The following is a 20,638-nucleotide window of genomic DNA, read 5'->3' as shown; positions in this document are numbered from 1 at the left end:
TTTGTAAAATTTTAAATCAAGTATAAACCAACGTTGGACGATGGTTCCTAAAAATAGTATAGTCTGCTTAACAATATCGTGCTCAATAAAATAAATATTTTATTTGACAAAAAAATATTTTATTTTTTTGAGAAAAAAAAAACAAAATAAAGTATTATACTTTGTATAAGTATTGAAAGATATAGGACTTTTTGTTAAAAACTACCTTTTCGAAGAAATTTTTTTGTGAGAAACTACCTAATAAAAAAATATTGTAAGAAACTACCTATTAAAATAAATTGTTGTAAGAAACTACCTATTAAAGCAAATAATGTTGTAAAAAAGCTATTATTCGTCGAATTTTCGTCTTGACTAATTTCTTCGGCGTTGACCATGCTCGGCCGGTCACATGATAGGTGGCATTGTTAGTGGGCCGTGATAAAATAAAGGTTTTAAAACTTCACGTGATTGGCAAGTAGGTGGTCAACGCCGGAAAAATTAGACAACGGTGAAAACTCGGTGAAAGGATAGCCTTTTACAACATTTTCATTTTAATAGGTAGTTTCTTACAACTTTTTTTTTTTTAATTAGGTAGTTTTTCACAAAAAAAATGACTTTTAATAGGTAGTTTCTAACAAAAAGCCCTAATTAATTGAGTTTTATATTTTATTTGACAAAATATATTCTATAAAGGAGTATTGCAGTTTCAAAATACTATATTAGTATTGAAAGATATAATAAATTGAGTATAAAACTTTTTTTTATTTGCAAAAAATATTTTATAAATGAGTATTTCAGTTTCATGGGTTCTTAAAGTTCTATATAGGATCAATAAATTTTCCATATATTATTTGATAAAAAATATTATGTAAGATCAATTAATGATTTTGTAGTATATACTTTCCAAAATTATGCATAACATTTATAAGATCAAAATATTATATACAGACTTTGATATTTTTTGATATTATGCGTAATATTTCCATCAAAAAAAATAAAAAAATATATTATGCGTAATATGTATAAGAAAGAGAAGGTTTTAATAGATTTAGTGAATAAAGAAATATATTATGCGTAATATGTATAAAAAATATACTTATAGAATAGCGGAAAAGAGCGGGATAACTTTTAATGTCAAGGTGATACGTGTAGTTTCTGTGTTAAGCGCCTCTGTTTTAGTATAGTTATAGATAGATAGATTAGCTTTCGTGCAATGCACGGATATAATAAATTTATGTGAAATTTCTATAATTGTTTAAATTTTCTATAAGTATTAAAATTTTCTATAAGTATTAAAATTTTCTAAGACATTATAAAACTCAAACATACTACCAACAAAAAAAAAAAGACAATAAGTCAAATATATTAACCCACAAAATTGAAAATTTGAGGAGCATTTGTCTTAATAAAAAATAAAACATAAAGTGGACTATTCAAAAAGTTCAAAGTTGAAGGAATAGAAATTCGTTAGTATGAGGAATTAGCTCAATTTAGGCAATAAGATTTAATCTCCATTATTAGATTTTATTTTTAAACTTCAAAAAAAAAATTATATTATAAACCAAAATTCACCCAAATAAAATCTTGCCGATTTGAGATCCAAATTCATCTAATACCTAGAAACGTCGCTTCAGTTAGAACTCAAACTACTAACCCTAATATAGGTTAAAACAAATATATATTAGTAGTTTAGGGAACAACATACAAACTTTTTGATCACCAAGTTTAAGGATCACAATTCAATTCAAACACACCAACCATAAAATTCCTCATCAAAAATCAAAACCCTATAAATTAAGTATAAAAATATTTTTAAAATGACATCATCAATGTAGTTTGGCGGAAAAATTTTCATGAGAAAGCAACACGTGTATAATTTGGAGAGAGTGATGATGTCAGTGATTGCTTCTTTAGTATTAGTTTTAGATTTTAAAAGCTAGCCAAATATTTAAAAAAATTTAAGTAAAAACAAACAAAAAAAAGTATACTGAAGTAATTATTATCGGGCAAATTTATGAACATCAATTGGAGTGTAATATTTTTAATATACCTTATTCTATTCTTCTCTACTTTCAACACTAGTACATAATTGACTTTATGTATCACGTCTTGGTAACACTTTTTGATAGAGAAGATTACTAGATTTATAAGTAACACTTTGGTAACACTTTTGTAGGATGTAAAACTCAATGTAACACTTTTAACATAAGTAACATCATAAAGTGACACTTTCATACTAAGTAACATTTTGTGGTAACATTAACAAAAAACTTTTGTATACACTCGGTTTACACTAATATTAATGTACATCGAGCAGTATAAGGGTAACTTTTAACTAATTTTAGGGTAATATTTTGCCTTTTTTTGGGTAACTTGAAACATAATACAATTTTTATGTAAATAGACAATAAGAAAAGTTTTATAATGGTAATTTAATTACATTCAATCACTAATAATTGATTTTTAGTCATTTAAAATGTGATTCTTTACTAATAATTTTTATTTGTATTGGATTACTTTTATGCATATTAGGGTAACTTTTATTTATTTAAGGGGTAACTTTTGATCAATTTAGTCTACCTTTATAGTGGATGTACAATAATTATTGTACACCCGATTTTTTTTAAAAGTTTGTGAACATTAACAGGTGTTACCTTGTGTTTTTGGGAAAAAAATAATTTAGATTAAAATTTCAATTAAAAAAAGGTAGTGTTAATTCCTAAGTTTAACATTTTTTTTTTTTTGAAACATAAGTTTAACAATTTCATTCATCCTTTTTTTTTTTTTTTTTTTTTTTTTTTTTTTTTTTTGAGGGAAACAATTTCATTCATCTAGCTAGCTTAGGTTAATACTATCTTTCCAAATTAAAAAAAAAAAAGAAGCTAGGTTAATACTATTAGCGCCAAAGGAAATTAAAAAAAAAATTGGGGGCAAAATTGATTCTGAAACCGCCAAACAAAATTAAAAGCTGTATTTCATCCTCTTCACAGGAGGAACGAAATTCTCTAACCTAGTTTGTTGATTAGCGCAATTTCATCAGAAAAATCAATTGAATCCTTGATCGTGTAGCGCAATTTCATCAGGGAAATCATTCGTTTCCTTGAAGCTGTGGGTATCATCAAAATCGTGCTCCAATTTAAGGTATTATCTGATTTACGAGAGTGGTTTTTAATTTTTTTTTTTGTTTATTTATTCATCATATTTCAAGAATCTATAAAATGCTTATTCATTAATTTCAAGAATCTAAGAAATCAAGCGTTTATTTTTTTAAAAAAAATTGAACTCTGAAATAATTTAATCGGGTAGGAATCAATTAAGCGTTTACTCTGTATTAGTATAATTGTAGGAATTAAGCATTTATTCATTAACAAAGGTTCAGAGAGATTACATGCAAATTGTGCAGAGCTTGTTAAATAGTGTATTTGATTGAAGACACTTTGAACTGATATACTGAATTCTGAAGATGTGATTATTTGAGTGTTATTCTGTGTTTGGGTTCTACTTATTGAGGTATTCGTGAATTCCATTGCAATTTTAGAGGCTTGGATAATCCTTTTATTTTTTCCTCTAACAATTAATCTTCAATTCAGATGATTTGTTTAAATTATTTTTTGATGATTTGCTTAAGTATCCAATAAAATAACGAGGATTAGAACATAGTTTCAATGATACAATATGTACCCTTAGCTGGTTTGAATTAAAAAAAGTTACTAACTTCTTCAATTTTTAGACCATGTTACATTGTGAAATGCACTGTCAGATAATCTAGAATTTGATAAGTTTCAGGACATCATAGTTTATGGATCTGACCACATCCTTTTAGAATTAAGGCTCTGATTTATTGTTCTTAGCTGTTAGATTTTAGCATTCTATATGCTTTTTGTAGATGAGACTTTGATCTTTCACAAATCTTGAAGTAAATTTGGCATGTTTTGCATTGCATTAGAGAAATTAGTTGTAAAGTGTCTGGGCAATTTCCCTGATTTGCAAGCTTTTCACTTGTGGTTTTTCACTTTCATTTTTCTATTGTCCTCTAGACTCTACTTTTATGGTCAATTTGTTTGGCTTCAGTTGTTATTAGTTAAATATGTTAATAGAAAAGGTTTTCACTTGATGAACAGGGAGAATTTTTCAGCCAAAAAGGTTTGGAGTCTAGGGGATGGGGGTCTTAGAATAAGGTGTTAACATTTGTAAATTAAATATCCTTTAGGATTGTGTCATTGTGTTTGGAGGTTTGCTAATGGTCAGTGCTTTTATATAGGGATCAACGTAAATTGAAGTGTGAAGTAGCAGTAACTGACTTTGTTTAAATTTAACTTATTTGAATTGAATTTGTCTAAACAAGTCCTAATAAGTTAAACCAAATGGATTGAACATAATTTTTTATTTTTCTTTTACTTGTTTCATTTCTATTATTATTATATGAGGTTGAATATATGGGCGTTTGTTTCTATGAATAATGTCATTCCTTTTGAACATGTTAAATTATATGCCAATATTTTAAATATTTAAATTTAATTATGTATAAATTTTTATAAAGGAGACAAAATGAGTAGTTGGACCAACTTCTTACAATCTAGTCACGAGTATGAGAAAGGTGTAGAGGATTATTTAGATAAAGCGTTTTCAACACAAGCAATTGGAGATTAAATTTCTTGCTCGTGTAAGGTGTGCTATCATCGCTTTTGGCATCATAGAGAGACAATTTTCAATCATTTGATTGCAAACGGGATCGAGCCTGGCACTGAAGGATGACATTGTTATGAAAAGGGCTTGTCATCAACATCAAATAATGAAAGGGATGTTGAAGACATGCATGATGATATTGAACGTCTGATATATGATGTTCATAGAGATGTGGCAGAAAGGTGTGAAGGGGTTGGAGATGAGCCAAATGATGAGGCTAAGAAGTTTTATAAGTTAGTTGAAGATGGAAAATAAGAGCTATATCCTGGGTGCAAAAAGTTTTCAAAGCTGTCATTTCTTATTCGTTTTTACCTTTTGAAGTGTACTCATGGGTTAACTAATATAGCAATTTCAGATTTTTTGGAGCTTTTTCGAGAAGTATTACCGGATGCATCCAATTTGCCTAACTCTTTTAATGAGGCAAGGAAATTGATAAAAGATCCAGGTCTTCATTATGACAAGATTGATGCATGTCGTATTGATTGTATGCTATATTGGAAGGAGCACGAAGCTGCCACGTCTTGTCATGTTTGTCATGCTCCAAGACTGAAAACCAAGAAGATATTACTAATCAGCCATCTAAGAAAGTGCATCAAATCCCCGCAAAAGTTCTTTGGCATTTTCCTCTTAAACCAAGGCTTCAAAGGTTGTACATGTGTTCAGAAACAGCAAGGCTAATGAGGTGGCATGATGAAGAAAGAAAGAAAGATGAGTTATTGAGGCATTCTGCTGACGGTGAGGTGTGGAAAGAATTTGACCAAAAGTACCCAGATTTTGCTAATGAAACACGAAATGTTCGTTTGGGGCTTGCAAGTGACGGATAATCCATTTCGAACTATGAGCACACAACATAGTACATGGCCTGTTGTTATAATTAATTACAACTTACCACCATGGTTGTGTATGAAACCAGAATTCTTAATGTTATCTCTCCTTATTCCTAAGCCCACCTCTCCTGGAAATGACATTGATGTCTACCTTCAACCATTGGTTCAAGAACTTAAAGATTTGTGGGAGTATGGGTTGGACACATATGATGCGCAGAAGCGTCAAACATTTAAGATGCGTTCAGCTCTACAATCAACGACCAGCGACTTTCTAGGTTATGCTATGCTATCTGGATGGAGCACCAAAGGGAAGTTTGCATGCCCCTATTGTCACTACGAGACTGATCATCTTCACTTGAATAATAGCAACAAATCCTGCTATTGGGCTCATCGTCGATGGTTAGATGAAAATCATCCTTGGCGGTATGATATGGAGTCTTTTAACGGGGAAAAGGAAGAGAGGACATCTCCAGATCCTTTAACAGGGGATCAAATTTTAAGCTTGTTGGAAAATTGGGAAAACAAGTTTGGAAAGTTACAACCAAAGAAGAAATATGTAGATTGTCCATGGAGAAAGTCCTCCGTCTTCCACACTTTGCCTTATTGGAAAGATTGTGGGTGTCGTCATCATTTGGATGTCATGCACATTGAAAAAAACGTATGTGACAATGTGCTAGAAACTTTGTTAGACATACATGGAAAATCAAAAGATCATCATAAGGCTCGATTAGATCTGCAAGAAATGGGTATAAGGGAACAACTACACCCTATAGATGCAGGTGACGGGCAGTATGTTTTGCTGCCCAAAGCATCATTCTCAATGACAAAGGAAGAGAAAAGCATATTTTGTAGTGTTTTGAAGAAGACAAAGCTGCCCCAGGGTTGTGCATCAAATATTGCAAGGTGTGTGCAAGTGAAGGAGGGGAAAATATCGGAGTACAAGAGTCATGATGCTCATATAATAATGCAACACTTGCTTCCATCAGCTATTAGAAAAACTTTACCAAAGCATGTTGCAATACCTCTTATGAGATTGAGTGGCTTTTTTAGAGAAATATGCAAGAGAGTCATCAATCCAAAAGATTTGGATCGCCTTCAAGCACAAATTGTTGAGACTCTTTGTGAACTAGAAAGAATATTTCCACCATCTTTTTTTGACATAATGGTCCACTTACCGATTCATTTAATTGATGAAATAAAGCGTGGTGGACCAGTTTGTGATTGGTGGATGTACACTATAGAAAGGTACCTTGGAAAGTTAAAATCATATGTTAAAAATCGATGTCGCCTGGAGGCTTCTATAGCTGAAGGTTATTTGGCTGTAGAGTGCTTGATATTCTGCTCTAGGTATTTAAATGCAAGTGTAAAGAAGCGATCTAAGTGGTTTAACAAAAGTCAAGAGAAAAGTAATGAAATTGATGAAGAATCACCTTTGTTCCCTAAGGCAGGTTATCCTCTTGGGAGGAAAAAGAAAGGGAAGAAGAAAGGGAAGTCATACACTCTTGATTCAAACACAATGACTCTAACACATCGTTATGTGTTGTTTAATTGTGAAAATGACCTAGTTGAGAATTACATCAAGTGAGTAATTTTTCGATTATCTTTTTCCGTTGTGTTTGAATTTCTTTTGTTTTATTATCTTACTTATATGGTTGTTTAATACTATGAATGGAACATGAAGAGTTTGTAAAGAAGAAGTCTAGAGATAGACGAAAAAGAAGGTGGAAAGAGGCACAAGAGCATAGCAATGAATTCAAGGTTTGGTTTAGAGGAAAGGTCGAGGTGAATAATGTCCCAGATCATATCAAGTGGCTATCCAAAGGTCCTTCTAGTGTTGCACGAAGCTACATCGGATATTTTTGTAATGGATATAAGTTCTACACAAGAGATCATGATGAAAAGTGTAAAACGCAAAATAGTGGAGTCTCTTTGACAGCTTTGACTCCAAGCTTCGCGAGTAGCAAGGATCACAATCCCGTTCTTGGTGATGTCACATACTATGGGATTATAAGGTCTATAATAGAGATAGATTATTGGAGTGCTTTCAGTGTTGTGTTATTCAAGTGTGATTGGTTCCATATGGAAGTAGACGATTATGGACTCACTCGTGTTAACTTCAAGAAACTGTGCTCTAAAGATGATCCTTTTGTCTTGGCATCACAAGTGCATCAAGTGTTCTATACTCAAGATGGCCTTGAAGAAGATTGGTACTATGTGAACCGAAATTTGCCAAGAGACTTTTTTTATGTCGAGGGGCAATCTGAACAAACGTTTATGAGTGAAGTTCGTGAACCCGCGGAGGATGTAATTTCTGCTATGGGTCATGTTGAACATCATAATTGGTGCAGAGAAGCTGCTTATGACAGAGTTGAGGTTCCTGTGAACAATGAAATTATGGATGATAATCGAGAAGAAAGTTCCGATATAGATGACACAGATTGGGATTGGATGGAACCATCAAAGTGACATGTCTGGAGAATTTAATTAGAATTATTATTATAATAGATTTAAACCTATTTTTTTGATTTCACAAACTATCATTGTAGTGTTTTATTTTTCTATCTTAACTTCTTGTGTTATTTTTTTGTTTTTAAGTCAGTGGTTAAATAAAGTGTTATGCAACAGAGCACCTCTATGTTGCTAGTTGATTTGATTCGAGGTTTGATATTATAGTGGCAGTTGAATATTCAAAGGGTCATTCTTATTTTCACCAGGACCCAAATTACATTTAGCCAACTGTTGAAATATTCTTTCTACTCAGAATATGTAAATTAATCCAGACTTTGTTTTATGTGCAGTCAGGTGTGCTGAGGTGCTCATTCTTTGCTGAGGTACTCAAACTTCCAGTCAGGTGCTCTTTCTTTGTTCCTGTCTCTCTCATTTTTTCTTTTTTGGCTTATATTGAAATTAATGTGGAAAATAAATTGGAGCCTTAGATTATTAGGGTGGTTGGCTTGTGTGTCCTTCTGTTGAATCCTATTTAATTTACACCTTTTACAGAATAAACTTTCTTGCTGACAGCTTGCAATGTGATACTTATCTAAAATGGAAAAACCATTCTTAGACATATAAGAACTAACTTGCTTGTCATTTCTTGGCTGCTAAATTTATGCCAGAAATCAGGGTACCATGCTTGCATTTTTATCCATTTTGGGTGCTTCTTGCTCATTTATGATTTTTTGTATAGAAAGCATGAAATCAATCAGTATGTTGTGCAGACTTCCTTGCCTTGTCTTCTTTCATTTCTAATGTTAGGAAGGCTCATCCCAAAGTTTTGCGTGGCCTTTATTTCTGACTATGAACCTCTTTCCAGTTTTTCAATTTTTTTCCCCTCGTGAATATGAACCCCTTTCTGTGATTGGATATATATATTTCCCATCTTGGATTCCCTTTTAAGTGGTCAGCCAAGTTAAATCACCTAAATGATATAAACTTCTGTGATTGAATTCACAGTTTTCCTGGGGGTAGTTATTTAAGTTGGACTGTAGTTGCTTGGGCAATGTCACCATACTGGTTAACCATTTATTTACTGCACATAGTGTGTTAGTCTGGTCTGTCTGATGTGCTGGTTTACTTATATTCTGAATTCAGTATTTAATGTCAAATCTGAATCACCACTGCATTATTTACTACTCCAGAGTAACTCTTAATACACCGTAAAATGGTCAACGTGCCTTGTTAAAAGAAACGAGGGTATTAAACAACTTTAGATCTGTTCTCAACTTCTGATATTTGTATTAATCCTATGCATCTTTTGTCATCAGGGTACTATGCTTGCAGTTGCTTACAGAATCCTATTAGGCTAATACATGTGATACTTAACTAAAATGGAAAAACCATTCTTAGACATATAAGAACTAACTTGCTTGTCATTTCTTGGCTGTTAAATTTATGCCAGAAATGGCACCTTGGTTTTTATACTGTAAAACTTTATGCCTCCTTTTCTTACATGTCATTTCTGTATTTCTTTTGTATCCTAGTTGGGTTTTAATCTTGGTTTTTATACAAACGATGCAGTAATCTAACTTATATAATAATTATTCCCTAGAAGCAACCTGTTCCCTCACCACTCTCACTTTTGACAAAATGAAATCAGACTTGAATTTCAGAACTGAAATCAGATCTCAATTTCATAACTGAAATCAGACCTAAATTTTAGAACTGAAATCAGATCTGAAATTCAAAACTGAAATCAGTTTTGAATTTCAGAACTTAATTCAGACCTGAATTCATATCAGAATTTCAGATTTGAAGCTCAGAATTGAAGATCAGATATGAAGTCAGAGCTTAAATTTAGAATGCTTGTGTCTTTGTGTGCGTGTGTAAAATTCAAAGTGGCTTAGTGTCATAAAAGCCTGAATCCATATCTGTATTGTTATTGTCAATATTGAAATGAATAGAGAAACTATAAAACTAATCTGGAATGGCAGAGTTTTGAATGCTATTTGTATCAAACTGAATGCCAGCAATACATACATATTTCCATGACTTATCACTACAAGTACACTGTTCCATTCCCTCGTCTTTATGTTTCCAGGACTAATCACTGCAAGACTAATCTGATTTTTTGGAATGAGTTTTTCTGTAGGAAGCAATGGCAGATTATGAGAAAGCTAGACAAGCAAGGATAGAACAAAACAAAAGCAGAATGAAGGATTTGGGGGTTATGTCCATGGCTTATCATCTGAAACAATCTGTGAAGGGATCGAAACAAACGAAAAAAAGCAAGAAGGTGACTAAAGATACTGACGAGTACACACCTGATGAAGAGGGTGAATTGAACCACTCAAGTGAAGAGGATGAAAATCAGATAAGGAAAAACAGTGTAAACTTGAGGTCTCGTTCGAAAAAGGTGTTTCTTTTTTTTTTCCTGACAACTTCATTATGTGAATCAGAATTGATAAAAAGTCATGTAATACTTTTAATGTTTTTCTCGAATACTTTATTGCAGGTTGTGGCATCGAGAGGGAAGATTCCCACAAACATTAAAGACACGACAAGTGTCTCTTCACCCATGGCTAGTCTTGTTAAGATGCGTCATCAAAACATCGAAAAACAACAAGTAGGGCAAGGGTTGCAAGGGACAGATTCAACGCAAAGAAAAATCCAATTAGGCAAGTCTAATGCACAGAAAAATCTATCGTCCCATAGTCAGCAAGAGAAAGAGGTTGAGCTTGGGAAGGGTGTCCAAGCTAAGATAGGGCAGAGTAAGGCAATGGTTGCTCCTGGTTCACTCAGTGCTTTCAGGCAAATGAAAACACAATTGATAGAAAAAGAGAAAAGAGCAAAACAAACTGATTTATTACAACGACAACTATAACATGTTAACAGGGCTAGTTCACAGGTGCTTTTAAGGGGTTCGCAAGCACACATTTTTTCACAACCACAAAGAATTAAACCTGACTTACAGGAAGATTACGAGAATCATATGGGTTTAAATGAACGTAATTTGGAACAATATGCAGATGAAGAAGATGAGTATAGTGAGGATTTTAGTACTCTTACCCCCGAGGAGCTAGGAATGCAAGCTGAACCATTAATGAATCATGAGCATGAAAGTGAACAAATAGGTAATGATCACTATCATTCCGCTCTAAATATTTTAAGATAGATATGTTAAGAGCAATACATGATTTTAATTTTAATGACTTTGTTCAGTTAATTTTGATGTAGTACTTCCAAAAAAGAAGCGTACTAGAGGACCTACTATGTGTAAGGATGTTCATGAATGGACATTAGAAGAGCGTAAGCTTATTGTTCTTAATGAAATGGGAAAGCCTATTGGTCCTGACGATAAGTCCGTAGATACATTTACAAGATTCTTAGGGACATTAGCTCGTAATGCTTCTCTAGCGCCGTTGAACAAGATTAATTGGCATCATGTTAAAGACAAGGATAAAATTTGGAATTATGTGAAGGTATGTACCTTTTATTATGAATTAAAATGCTAGTATTTTGTGTCTTTTATAAAGAGTATGAGTTACATAGCTACTGTAATTTTCAAAGTGCTCAATGTTTTTTATTGTGAGAAGATACAACATACACTTGACTTTATCTAGCTGCCACATATTTAACCTACTTGCAAATTAAAAGACCTGATCTTCACAAAAACAAACAAGTAGGCCTCTTCCAAGTAGCTATCTTAACTAGATCCCCCTTGTAATTTTTTATCACACATCCAGCACCCTGCATAGCAAAAAATTTCTGATATAAAAATATTTTACCACACATTTCTGATACATTCTGATACAAGTACAATTCGAAATAGATTATGATAAAAAGCATAATGTAGTGTTCTTAGTTAAGATGCGCTTCTTTTGGCACTCCCTAATTTTCTTGTTTAATATTTTGCATAATACAGAAGAAATTCATTATCCCTGAAGAAGGTAAGGGCAGTGTATTGTCATCCGTGGGAAGGCTCTGGCGTAAATATAAATGTAGTGTAAAGGCAAGACACTTTACTCCATATGACAATGATGGTGATAGGTTGGCAGATCCACTTATTACAATTCCAGTAGCGCATTTCAAAGAGTTGCTAGAATTTTGGAATTTGGAACAAGTTCAGGTAAAATTTATTGTTTGTTTCCGTTATATGTAATACAATTGCTTACTACCCTCTAAAAATAAAAGATTTTAAGCTATGAACTGTGTGCTATGCATGCATGTAGGAAGAAAGCAAAAAGAAAAGTGAAATAAGTAAAGATCAAATAGATAGGCACACTATGGGTCCTATGACTTTCGCGAGGAAACAACATAAATTGGTATATTTGTATTAAGTTATTTCTTTCTTATCGTTCTCACTATGATCATTTAACAATCTTTATTGAATTCTTATTTTGATGTATTTTATATTCTAGCAACAACTAGATCTTGAAAAGAAGCCACCATCCTTAGCACACGTGTACAAAGAAAGTCGTAAAAGGAAAGCAGACAAACAATACAAAACTTCTTACGAGCCCACCCAAAGTAACATTGTAAGTCTCCTTGTCTCCACTTTTTTTTGGAATATGATTATTTGTGTGAAATTAGCTAGTTATTTATTTGTTATATTTCCAATTATAGGACAAGATGGAGGAAGTCCAAATGCAAAGTGAAATTGATGGAGATGTTGCATACTTTGAAGTAATGAATAAGCCAAATAACTTTGGCCTTAAAAAAAAGCAACCAGGGATATGTTCACTAAGGGGAAAGAGCAACAAACCAATAATTCCTGATGAGTTCCTAAAGCCCTATAAAGACGAAATTGTGAAAGAAACAGTAGCAGAATTAATGAAGACGCTCAAGCAAATTGATCCTAAAGTGGTGGATACTTTGACTCGAACACTTGAAAATGTGTCATCCAATCTAGAGCATAGAGATCAAGTTCCAAATTTAGACTCTGAACGACAACAAAATGAGGTAATGGTTAATATATTCACTTTTAGAAAGCATTAAATGTGATTATTATTTTTTGTTCTGGTTATCTGATATATGTTGCTTTTACAAATACATAGGATGAAATGGTTGAAGATGAAGGCTTAGACTAGCAAGTCAAGATGCATGCTGCTGATTGCATAAATGTTTTCGCTCTCTGTTGTTTTTGCTCTATGCCTGTTACCGCTTTATGCTGTCAAGATGCCTATTTTTTGCTAGCTGTTACTCCTTTTTGCTGCTATTTTCTGCTCGTTGTTGCTGATGCATGCTGCTGTTTTCTGGCCGTTGTCTGCTACTACTATCACTGTCTGCTGCTACCGCTATTTGCAGCTTTGGTGCTGCTGTAATTCCTTCTAGCTGCTGCTTATGATATCTGCTGCTGTGCTCCTGCTAATGTTACTATTGCTGTTTTTTTTTTTTTTTTTGAAACAAAAAAGTGGGTAGAATTTGGTGGTCTAATTTCAAGGTCGAAGCTGACTTATTAATTTTTTTTATTACATTACTTAGCCAAACAAAAAATTGGTGTTTATAGATTTTTGTGAAGAAACTATGAAATTATATAAATTCAAATAATTGTTTATCGTATATGTTAATTTCACTATCGTTGATGTTGAACATGTAATAATAATAATAATAATAATAATAATAATAATAACAATAATAATAATAATAATAATAATAATAATAATAATAATAATAATAATAATAATAATAATAATAATAATAATAATAATAATAATAATAATAATAAATGTTACCTATTAATTATTAAGGTGTTACAGTAGTTTGCAAAAAGTGATACATAATGTCGAATAAAGTGCTACAATATGTCACAAGATGATTGAAAAATGTTACCTAATAACCAATTAGGTGATACGTTAGTTCGAAAAAATGATACGTAATGTTGGATAAAGTGTTCCTATATGATCGAAAAATGTTACTGAAGATGAGAAAGTGTTACTTGAGAAATAAAAGGTAACACTTTAAAAATGATACTAATAATATAAAAAAGTGTTACATAAGAAGGTTTAAAGTAACACTTTTAAAAGTGTTACCATACGTTACCCAAAGTGTTACATAAGACCTTAGGGAACATGGGCAGAAGTATCACCCATTAAAGTGTTACCTATTGTCTATATAATAACACTTTTACCACATTATGTAACATTTTTTGGGTCCAATATATTTTGGTCCATGATAAGGGTCCAATAATAGTGTAGTTGGATAGGGCTTGAAAAGACCTTTCCAACGATATATTATAAGCCCAATTCCGATGAATAATGAGGAAGTTATGGCCAAATTACTAAACTGTGCCCAGTTTGATATTTATGTGCGGCCCAATGATCTAGAGGAGGGCCTATTATTGATTTATCATTACTAATGCAATAAGATTGATTATAGTCTTCTAGAAGGTTCTTTTGAATTCTAATTTAATTAGCATTGATAAATTGACTTTAGTTGACTTTTAAGAGTTTTAATCGGAATAAAAGAAGTGTTTTTAAGGAAAATACAATTTTGCCCTCTCGTACGGCTAAATTTTATCAAAATAAGAAAATGCGTGGAAATTTATTTCCAGCGTCTGGCGCCAGACCTAACGTCTGGCGCTGCACTCCAGCATTTGGCGACAACCGCGTGTTTGGCGCTGCAATCGTGTTTTATTCTTTTTGAAACTCTGATTCGTTTTTTATCATATCCGGCTAATTTTCTTTATAAATAGCCTCCTAAAACCTCTGTTTTCAATCATCAATTTCCATCATCAATTCTCTCTATCTACTCTAACCAACTCTCATCCAAAATTTCTTGATTCTCTCTCCCTCTTTCTAAGCCAACCCTTTTACAAACAAAATTCCTCATACATTAGCACTAGACACACCTAGCCAAGTTCGAAGTTGCCTTCGCCCTTAACGTGAAAGGTTTTAATTTCTAAGGGTTTGGTCCTAAATCTCTCTTTCAATTGTTTAATTAATTGTTTTGTTTTATATTTTCCTTGAAGTTACTAATGTGTGAACTTTCTGTGTTCTTAGAATTTTCCAGTTTTCACAATATTATTTTGATTCTAGTTGTGAAAAATATTTCTCAAATTTCCTACTTGTAAAAATCCTATGTTTTTGACTCATTACAGATGGTCTTTCCAATGATGCCCTTTTTTATGCATATGAAAATAATGTAATTCAAAATTACGCACATGAAATACTTAGAACTTTTCGAGTCTCATCCGTTCATTCTAAATCATTGACAAATAAATTTTAGGAATTAAAATAGAAATCCTCCCCAGTGGAGTCACCAAAAAACTGTAGGGAATATTTCAAGCATTATCCCAAACTTGAACCCCACTTTGATCATACACTTAAGCATGCATGGTGGCGTCCAAAGGGAAGGAAGCTAGAGAAAAAGAGTCGCCAACAAGTTTTAGGAACTTGTAAACCGTTCACAGGGTGAAAGTTACACCCCTTAACAATCCAGGAGATCGTTAACTCCAATAGGTCTGGAACCATGACTGGAAGTTCGGGGATGAAGGTACAAATCCAATCTAAAAGAGAAAGAACTCGCCCTAATAATAAGCCTCTACTTTATTCTCCTCGTATTCATGTGCGCTTTCTGACTAACATACAATCAATAGGTTTACCCTAAACCTTTTTAATATATGTTGGTTGAATATTATTGCACAAATAAGACTATTATTGGTGATCACTTGAATTATAATCATATTATCCCAAAACAAAATTATTAATTATCTTATTAAGCGTGATTACAAGTACCAATTCCCTTTAAACATACATAAAAGGCGTGATCAAGCAATAACAATAATACATATCAAGCAACATAATAATCATCACAATAAATCATAATAATAACAATCATAATTAAAATAATCATAATATTCATGTTAAAGCATAATATCAATAGCAAGATCCTAGGCACGATACTAACAAGATTAATAACAAACCCTAGCATGTCACTAAACAATAAAGATCAAAGCTTTAACCCTAACATGATACTAACATGATATTAGGAAAGAAATAGAAAGCATCATAGAAATCATAATTGATATTAGAAACTTAATTATTACCCTAAACATGATACTAGGAAACAATAAAACATCCTAACATGACACTATGAATCAAAATAACAATCTAAACATGATTTCTATATCATAATATCAATAAAACAATTAAATTACTTACTTCAATGCCTCGTACCTCTTTCTAATAACAAAATACACACGTTAGTAACTTCAAGGAAAATAATAATCAAACAATTAAATTAAATAATTGAAATAGAGATTTGGGACCAAAAACCCTCAGAAATATCAAACCTTTCACGTCTAGGGCGAAAGCAACTTCGAACTTGTCTAGGTGTGTCTAGTGCTAATGAGTGTGGAATTGTGTTTGTAAAAGGTTAGGCTAGAAAGAGGGAGAGAGAGAATAAGCTTTAGCTTAGAGAGAGGGAAGAATTAGAGAATTCTGGTTATTGAAAAACGGAGGTCCAAGGACCCTATTTAAAGAAAATAGTCTAGAAACCGATAAAAAGAGATCGAATTGTAAAGGAATAAAACTCATCCTGTTGCCAGACGACAAGCGCGTCGCCAGGCGACGAACTTGTCGTCAGGTGGTGCTAAGACAGTTTTTTGCAGATTTTGTTTTTATCATATCTTTTGATCCAGAAGTCCAATAAGTCATATAATATGTCGTTGGAAAGCTCCTGAAGTCTACTTTCCAACCCAATTGAAATAAGATTAAAATCTTTTTTAGATAAAATGATATGGCCGAAATAGTGGAAGGATTTTAGTTTTTGATAGAGTTACGTATTCCATTCATATCTTTTTTGTTATAGCTCGGAATTAATATTATAATATATCATTGGAAAGATAATTTCAAGATCTATTCAACCATATAAGATTTGAATAAAGATTATAAGGTACAAAAATAATATCTGACTGTCTTTTTTTTTTTTTTTTTTTTTTTTTTTTTTTTTTTTTTTTTTTGAGGCAAAAATAGAATTAGGATTTAAAAAAAGGAAAGTTTCAATTTCAAACTCTTTGATTTTATCTTTTCAAAAAGGATAATTAAGATCTTTTAGAAACTTATGGAAGTTTATAATAAATCCTAATTATTTTAGGTATAGGATTAAACCTTTGGACCCTCCACATGATCATTGGGTCGTAGGTAAAATCCGGTTTGGGCCCAGTTTAGTATTATGGCCATAACTTCCTCATTCTTCATCGGAATTAGGCTTATAATATATCGTTGGAAAGGTCTTTTCAAGACCCATCCAACTACACTATTATTGGACCCATATCATGGACCAAACTAAAATGGAATGCACTTTTTCATAAATAGGGTAAGAAAAGAAATATTTTCAAAAACAGAAAGAATAGATATTTTAATAAAAACATCCTCGTCACTAGAATTTTCACACTTTCACCTCGTTCGATAATCAAATGACATGAAAGGTATTCATCACTGGGTTTGGTTTAGGGGAGACACATTTGGGTGTCTACAGTGTGAAACCGTCTACTAGAAGGAACAAGGCCAAGAAGATGAGAATGAGAATGAAGTTGAAGCATGAGAAGTTTGTTGTTGAATCTCAAGCAAATGAAGTTTCATCAAGCAACAATGTGAAGTTCTTAAGAATTAAAGAGGAATTTGTACCTTCCGCCACTTTGAATAAGGTGGTGTTCTTTGACCCTCCATGATTTAGAGGAAATGTCGAGCTAAGGACCTAAAGCAAGCGCTTCTCTAGAGGCAACCTTGTTTTCTAACCCTTTTCTTTTGATTTCTATTTTTCTTAACTTTCTATCTTTTATCTTCTTTTCTTTCACTTGTTTTTCTTTTGGACTTATAGGGTGAATTCATGGGAATTGGATTAATACAAGCGAGAATGAGCAATGGAAAGGTGTTTTGCGGTTTTTAATGTGATTATGTTTGATTTTATTAAATCTTGAGGTACAAGGGTAAGGAACTTTAGTGAGGTAAGTTAGGGAAAATTATGCTAAAATTTGAAGAAAGTTTGAACTTGGTGGGTTCATTGTGGTGCTATCATTATTTTGGGATGTTGAACCCGCTGTCAAGATGTTTTGAAACTGCCATATTAGGTGGGTTCAATAGCCCCAGGATGATATTGAACGAAGAGCCCACAAGTGCACGCACCAAGAAAATCAAGAAAAGAGGGAAGCTTAAGGGTGCGGACACGCCAGACTAGGGCGCGGGCGCACCAGACTAGGGAACAGCCGCGCGCGACATTGATGCAGGCGCACTGCGCGACCGTGCACCACTGGTGTCGTGCTCCTTTTCTTTTTTCTTTCTCCTTTCTTTTCCTCATTTCCCCTTCTTCACTATCATACTCGACCGCACCTTTCACTCTCTAGTTAAACACCGAAACCCTAACATCTTTCCTCATCAAATCTTCCAAATTCCATAAAAAATCATCAAAATATTTTTACAAATTCATCATTTTCAACAAAAATCATATTACTTTCCTCCATTTTTAACCTCCAATCTCTTTCCTCCATTGTTGATGCAATTTAGGGCTTTTCGTTCTTAAGGGATTTGGTGGCCAAAACTTGTTCAATATTGCTTCTTGTATGGTATAATCATCTTCTTTACTCTTAATTGCATTATTATATCATATTGTTGCAAGAATGAGATTGTTTATGATTGTGAATAGTAGTAGTATGTGTTCTGATGATTTTGTTGATTGATATTGATTTTTAGTTCATTATTTGTGTTGTTTGATGATTGTTATTGCCTCACATTGTGTTGTTTGATGTTTTTATAGTAAATTTGTGCCAAATTGTTGTGAATCGTGGAATGTGATTTTTGGTAGTGTTGATTGTGAATTGAGCCAAGTGGTTCTTATGTAGTGTTGGTAGTTGAAGTGTTTTGTTAAGTTGTTTTGTGATTATGGCTGTGATAAATTGGTGAAGCGAACATGTCAAGAATTGTGAAAGCTATCACTTCCAAAACCAAAAAGAGAAAAACAAATGAGCCATCACCTTCAAACACTTGTTCTCCTCAAACACAAAGCCTTGAGCCCTTTCCTCTCCCTAAACCTCATTTCTCTAATCAAGCGACCAAACCTCTATAATCAACTTTCAAAATGAGAACCTAAAAGCCCTCACGACATTACCATCAACATAGCATGATTAAACTAAGGATCGATGAGGATTTGTGGTCTCTCTTTGATTATCTTGGGTTGAGTACCTTTGTCACCCGGAGTTATAGAACCTATCTTGAGCCTACTTGGGAATTTTAGGCTTCCTTAAGTACTACTCTGGTGGGTGACAAAGACTATGAGGTCTCCTTCCAGCTCTTCAACAAAGTTCATATTATGTCTTTGGCCGAGTTCAATTTGGCCATGGATTTCAACCCTCAGCGGATTTATTCTTTTCGGACCGAGAGCATGAGCATTTGGAGGGTTTCTCTCAAAATGCCTTCTGGAAAGCTATCTTTGGTTTGTATTAGTTTGGCGCTCGATTCTCTCTTGTAAGCGATATATATCAGCCTTGTTTGAGAGTGCTCCATAGAATTTTGGGGTACTCGGTGTTCCCTAAGCAAGACTTGGGAAAGATGTCGCTCCTAGAGTTGCGGGCTTTGTGGATAGCAACCCGGGAAGAGTATCGAGGTCGGTTAAACTTGGGCCGTATATTTTGGAGGAGTTGCATGGACATGAGGGGAAACAGTCGGGTAATATACCTTGTGGTAGTATGGTAACAAGGTTAGCTACGAAGCTTAGGTATGAGAGGTACCTTCTTTCTTGCACACCGGTAAGAGATCTTGACACCCTATACCTTGACACCGCTCAACTTAAGCAAGTGCAATTCTTGGCTCGTAATGATGATGATGAGGTGTTTGATTGGCTTCGTAGGAACTCTCATTGGTGTTATCTTCCGAACCCCTCTATTAAATATATTCATCGGGTAGCCCCAAATGTTTGGTTTGTGCCTTCTAATAACCGCATCCCCGGGGAAGATGAAGACATGGAAGATATTTTGAATGAAGAGCGGCAAATTCATGAAAATTAACAACTACATAAAAAACAAAATCCGCATCAACAACAACAACAACATCATCAACAACAACAACAACATCAAGAAAATCAAGACTACGAGTTTGCTAATCCCGATATGGATGCCCTTAGTAGGAAAATGAAGGGGATGCAAATTCATTTGGAAGGCAAGTATAATCAAGATTTTGCGGCAATGTATAATAAAATGAGAGGCATTTCGGAGATGCAACAAGGTATATTTCTAAAACAACAACAAATGTATGATGCTAGTGTTAACCGTGGAGAAGTCTCCCCCGCGGTTAACTATCCTTATTTTCCACCCCAACTTGGTCCTATTCCATCAAGTGGGTATCCTTATTGGCAAGGACCCCCGGGGTCTAACACCGAGACTCTCTCATTCTTTGATGATGAGCACGGTGACTACGATTACCGTGTTCCCAATAGGAGCAATTATAAGGGTGATCCTAACTACCCCTATGTGCACCCCGATCATCCGCTATCGCTTGCCTTGCCCGAGAAATATTCTCCCCTTGTCCCTTGATAACAAGAAAACTTCAAGGGGCCTTATGGTTGGCCACCAGGTTACACAAGGGGATGGGATCCTTATGGTCCCCCATCCGGGTTCTCCTATGATGAGGATGACAATAATAATGCCGGGCCGAGTGGTAGATAGTTCCCCTACATTATGCATTTTTCCTCCATCCCCTACTTTATGTGTTGTTTGC

General features: G+C 33.5%; 1 protein-coding gene and 1 long non-coding RNA gene across 2 annotated transcripts; both read left to right on the top strand.

Annotated features, from left to right (window-relative positions):
- The first annotated feature begins 10,514 nt into the window (after positions 1–10,514).
- On the top strand, positions 10,515–12,268 carry LOC145636837 (uncharacterized). The gene is made up of 3 exons (XM_081688379.1): positions 10,515–11,410; positions 11,854–12,057; positions 12,161–12,268. Exons 1-3 carry the CDS (start codon positions 11,201–11,203, stop codon positions 12,266–12,268), a joined length of 522 nt encoding a protein of 173 aa, XP_081544505.1. The 5' UTR covers positions 10,515–11,200.
- An 80-nt stretch (positions 12,269–12,348) lies between these two features.
- Positions 12,349–13,487, top strand: LOC145634777 (uncharacterized). Its single transcript, XR_014113545.1, has 2 exons — positions 12,349–12,466; positions 12,555–13,487. It is a non-coding gene; the product is annotated as an uncharacterized LOC145634777 (long non-coding RNA).
- The last annotated feature ends 7,151 nt before the right edge of the window (positions 13,488–20,638 follow it).

The sequence above is a fragment of the Chenopodium album genome, chromosome 6 (genome assembly GCF_948465745.1).
Source record: "Chenopodium album chromosome 6, dcCheAlbu1.1, whole genome shotgun sequence".
In the NCBI taxonomy this organism is placed as follows: domain Eukaryota; kingdom Viridiplantae; phylum Streptophyta; class Magnoliopsida; order Caryophyllales; family Amaranthaceae; genus Chenopodium; species Chenopodium album.
This window is presented reverse-complemented; position numbering and strand designations above follow the sequence as displayed.

Bases quoted from the DNA above. Each gene is read 5' to 3' on its own strand.
- LOC145636837 (XM_081688379.1), top strand. From the start codon at position 11,201: ATGTGTAAGGATGTTCATGAATGGACATTAGAAGAGCGTAAGCTTATT. The intron at 11,411-11,853 runs GTATGTACCTTT...TGCATAATACAG, and splicing joins AAATTTGGAATTATGTGAAG to AAGAAATTCATTATCCCTGA. The intron at 12,058-12,160 runs GTAAAATTTATT...GCATGCATGTAG, and splicing joins GGAATTTGGAACAAGTTCAG to GAAGAAAGCAAAAAGAAAAG.